The sequence below is a fragment of the Austrofundulus limnaeus genome, unplaced genomic scaffold (assembly GCF_001266775.1).
Source record: "Austrofundulus limnaeus strain Quisiro unplaced genomic scaffold, Austrofundulus_limnaeus-1.0 Scaffold183, whole genome shotgun sequence".
Classification (NCBI taxonomy): Eukaryota; Metazoa; Chordata; class Actinopteri; order Cyprinodontiformes; family Rivulidae; genus Austrofundulus; species Austrofundulus limnaeus.
This window is the reverse complement of record NW_013952585.1, coordinates 563,589-568,466: the sequence shown is the minus strand read 5'-3', so window position 1 is coordinate 568,466 and position 4,878 is coordinate 563,589. Positions and strand designations below refer to the sequence as shown.

General features: G+C 38.2%; 1 protein-coding gene across 2 annotated transcripts in view; it reads right to left on the bottom strand.

Moving 5' to 3' along the window:
* The window catches only part of arvcfb (ARVCF delta catenin family member b), a 352,935-nt gene that overhangs the window by 67,961 nt on the left and 280,096 nt on the right, over positions 1–4,878 (bottom strand). For both annotated transcript variants that reach the window (XM_014018097.1, XM_014018096.1), the window contains 1 exon segment: positions 1,209–1,326. In XM_014018097.1, coding sequence (XP_013873551.1) covers positions 1,209–1,326 — 118 coding nt within the window.

Sequence of the window (4,878 nt, the reverse complement as noted above, 5' to 3'; positions counted from 1 at the left end):
GTTCTTGCATGAGGCCCATTATTCTTGACTGAAAACACTTTTGAATCAACTACTTTTTTGTTAAATTTAGATATTTTCATTGGGACTTTGGAAGACACTTTGGGCTACATAACTCCTCCAAAGAGAATTATGTTGCAGCCAACACAGTTGGAGGATTTTCCAAATACAACTAAACTTTAAGTATCCTTTTTCAAATTGGGAAATTTCTGTTAGTAAAAAAATAAAGTTAATAGAAAGAGTTAACTAAAATTTAGAGGGGTATGGAGAAAAGTTTGATTTTTGAGGTTATAAAAGTCTGTTCCCTCATTTTAGTTAAAGGAGTGTTATTAAGCAAAGTCAACTTTTTGTTTAGCTTCATATCATGTTATATCATTCCSTCATCAAAAGCCCAGAGTGTTGCTTTGACTCAAACATGCATGTTTGAGGAATTCTTGAATCTCCTGTGGCCACGTGGAGATGAATGAACACTTGTTGGAACAAAGCACCGCACATTTACTCAAAGCTCCTCCCTGGATTTCACTCTGCAGCCGAGCTCCATCCCCACAGAGCACCCTTCCCCAGAAGCATTGTTGTGAAAATGTGCTGAAGAGGGAGTGTCAGAAACAGTAGGAGGTTCATAAAGAGACAAAGACCAGTTTCAAGGTGTTTAGATAGATGATGCAACGGCTAATTTGTTTTGATATACATTTTCAGAAAAACCTAAGGTAACATAGTTACGTTATTGTAGTATAGAATTAAACTATGTTCCTGAAAAATACATAACCCCCTTTTAACAGTTTGCACAAAGTAAAAAAAAAACAAAGTATTTTGTTTTGTTTAACTTATATTTAGCCAATGATGCAGAACTCATGCATAATTAGTTAGAATTGAAAATATTTGTTTATTGTGTTGAATATTGCTATTTAATAAATGTGATTAAAGAGCAACAAGTTGAGATTAATTCGTTACAAGACCTGTAATTAACTGTATTTTTTTAATTACATCCCAGCTATAGTTTTAATCTCATCTCTTTTTGTAATATGCCATTAAAGTCAGAACCAAATTACACAATACACCCAGACCTTGCACTAGCTGGTCATCTTCCATTTGAATTTAAGTCTTTTACTAATCTGGGGAAGAAGTTAAATAGATTCTTTCCTGCTTTCAAACTGAATCAAACAAACACCTCATATTAGGCTGATCTAGTCCACACGGTCTACTTCTTTTACCTTGTTGTCCATGTCTTTTTTACCAACAGCTGACTGAAGAGCGTGCAGCAGAGCGTCAACCAAACCCTCACACTCCCTCAGTCGGCGCCGAGCCTCCGCCCCATCTGAGCTCACGTTTCTAAAGGAAATAAAAACATACGCACACACAATTAGAATGCATGTAGGAGAATGGTGCATGCAGATCAGGTCACTGGTTGAAAAAATAAATGTATAATCTATCCAGTGAAACCCCGCTATTATTTACCACAGCAAATAATGCAAATAGGAGAGTGTGTCTGCATAGATAGGAGGAATTAGTTGTACCAGACGCATTTACAATGATGTACAATGAATGTTTTTTCAGGAATAAAATATAACTGTCTTTTGATCAGGCCTACAAGAGTGTAAGATGATGTACAGTTTGGATGATAATGAAAAACATTTGACTGTTCAGGCATGTATGTGACCCTTGATTTTTAACCTTGCTGTCTGCCTAAAAAAGAGTTCTCTTGGGGGAAAATCTTTTAAAAATGATGAATAAGAATTCAATTTTTGGTGCCCTTTAAATCAATCAGAACCTCTTATTAAGTGTAAGCACAGCGGCAGAGCTGGTGCAGTCCTAGCATGGCTGTCTGACTGTGAAAGGTTTGGCTTTAAAGAGGGTTAAAGGATAGCCGGGGCTCCCTGCTCCACTCTGGGGACTTCATTTATGATGGCATCCAACCCACATAATCCCATTAGCTGACCCCCAGTTAGTCCTAAGGAAGCCCGGCAGCTTTGCAGAGGTAAGCAGAACTCTGTGGGCTTTTTTTTAAATGCTGTGTGGACTGAAATGAACATCACATTCGACAATGCTACAGTTTAACAGCGGACTACAACTGCTTTTCCATTTCATGATGAATTTCAAATTTCTACATCCTTTGACATTTGCAAATAAATGTACAAATTCTCAAATTAACTGACAGTTTTATGGTCYAGTGTACAAAAAGTACCGATGATATTTGTCTATAGAGTCATCTTGAAAAGTGCAAAATAAATCTAATCTTCAGTCACGGAGAGCAGGCGGGAAGTTCAGGCCATCTGGACTCATTTATCAAACCTATCTATCTTTAACCATGAAAAAAAATGGCTGCCACCCCTCCAGTAAACAGATCCAAAGGAGCGCCTGCCTTGGATTTATTGACGAGAATGAGTTTGAAGGCTGGCAGACAAAAGAGTTTTATTGTCAGCTGTTTCATTTTCAGGAGTCTTTTGTGGGAACAGCTGAGTTTGTTGAAGGTTTATAGACGGTGCATCTGTCTGTGGATGGCGGGGGTAGGGGTGTGTGTGTGTGTGTGGGGGGGGGGGGTTGTCTAGAACAGGCTATCTGGTGGAGTAGTAATATTTAAAGAGTTTGGGACCTTTAGACTTCTGACATTGACCTGTTCTGACCTTTCACCTTCTGTCCCAGTTTTGAAGAATGTGTTCCTTTATGTGTTTAACTTGATAAAAAGTATCCGAAAGAGGAAAAGCTGCGTTCACTCGGTTCAGTCAGGCCTCGTTTGTCAAATCTTCCCATCACTTGCACTGTTATAGACTTTCTTATTGCTGCATATCAGCAAGACTCAGTCAGAAATCGAGTTGGGTTTCTCTGGAAACTGTGAGAGCAACATTTTGTCCTACTTTAAGGGAGGCTGCAAATTTTAAATGTAGCAGGTTTTAAACAATAAAAGGGCAGCTATACACTCATGTATGTGTTTGCATGATTGTTAGCAAAGCCACTGGACAAATTTTAACAAAACGTCTTGAAAGTAATCACTCGCTGGACAACTAATTACGTTCTGGAGTCAAGTTAATTCAAGACTGTATGATCTTATCWAACTGCACCCAACATAAGATGATCTCTGTTTAAAACTGGCACAAACAGTGATGTTATGTATGTTCTCCTTCTAGYAAAGGTGTGGTTGAGCAGCAATGACAAAATAACTTAAGTTATGAACAATTTCACAGATTTACTTTTGTGTAACAGTATATAAAAAAGTGTTTGAAATTTGTTTAGATTAAATGGTGACCGCTAAATTCACTGCGGTCATCAAGAGTAATGTATTGATTATCAGCACACAACTCTCTCCAAAATGTTGCTTTTATTCACTGTGGAAGTATGTCTGCAATGCAACTAAAAAAAACCGTTTTTGCACTTTTTATTGTCTTGGTCAAGGAGTGTACACTAAAAGAAAATATGTTTTCTTTTAAAAAATAATTAGAAATGGATAAAAAATGTTATATTCCTTTTAGGACTCAACCGTTTATGATTTTATTTTATTATAAGGAAATTCAAACATTAAAAAAACTCCCATTTGYCAAGTATTTGTAAAATAAAACTGTGCACTCAATTCTATTTTCAGTCAAACTTTTAGAGTTCAAAAAATTCCTGTCCCTTTTTTTGCTCTCATTGTGTCATGTTGAACAATAAGGTGTGCCTTCAGAGGTCTGACTGTGGCTTAGAGTTATCTGCACAGACATTGACTGCCTTTTAAGTGTGATCATGATTTGTCTGTTGTGTTTCCACCTTATCAGATGGAGTGCTGGTGTGAAGGTCACACAGAGCAGCATGGCCTTCAGAGGACAATGAAGCGYCTGGACAGAATAGACTGGAGCAGGACTGATGGAGACGGATGGAGACTCAGCTGGCCTCTTGCTATCACCCTGCAAGGTTAACGGCAACGTCGCAGGACCATATGTGCACCCTCAGCTAAGGTAACCTTCAGGTTGTATCATGGCTGATCCATTTTCTGATTTAAAATATTGATTTGGCTTCTTATCCAGCTGTAAAACTACTAGATGCAAATTCAATTTTCTAAACGTGCAAGTACCTAGCTTACGACCACAACTGATGCAGACTCCACCGRAAAGACAGAAATTAGTGACTGGCCGACCTGTCGTTTTTCTCTAAAATAGGRTATATCATGTAAAATCAACTTTTTTGAGCTTTATATCATGTTATAATGTCAAAAACATGCCCAGAGTCTTACTTTGACTCATTCATGCATGCTTGAGAAATCCTGCAGTGTCCTGAGGCAGCCAGGCAGAGGAGCAAAAATGACCGGTTGGGACTAGAACTACRTTTTGGGATCAGCTCCCCCACTGGGCTGTGTCTCCAAGCAGAGCTTCCTCATCACAGAGCACACTTCCARGGCRRGCCCTGCTATCGGCAGSAACAACTAGCAAACACCCGGTGAAAACCATGTCTGCTGAGCTCCCAATACTACTTCTCAGTGCAGCAAGAAAATACACTAAGTAACCCCACATGACTCCTGCAGGKTGTCGGCAGGAACAAAGTGAAACCACATATTTAGCTCCAATACTAACAGCTTGTCATTTCAGTTTTTATTTTTATTTTTGGATTAAACACCGTTGTCACCTGCACAGGTAAGCTGAAAAACAACTCACGTTGTTTTGTTTACATCGTTGTTTGGTCAAGCTTTGTAACTTATTACGATGTGTGTGAGCAACTGAAATAATCTTACCAGCTGAAAGGTCGTCTCTGTAATCGCTCTGGTTCTTCAGAAAATGTCAAGTTTATTTTTCATTTATACTGTACATAAAAACAGCATTTTAATAACAACTAAAGGTGACATAGTTACTTTATTATGGTATAGAGTTTCAATATGTGCCTGGGAAACACATAATATAATAATGCACCTTTAACACT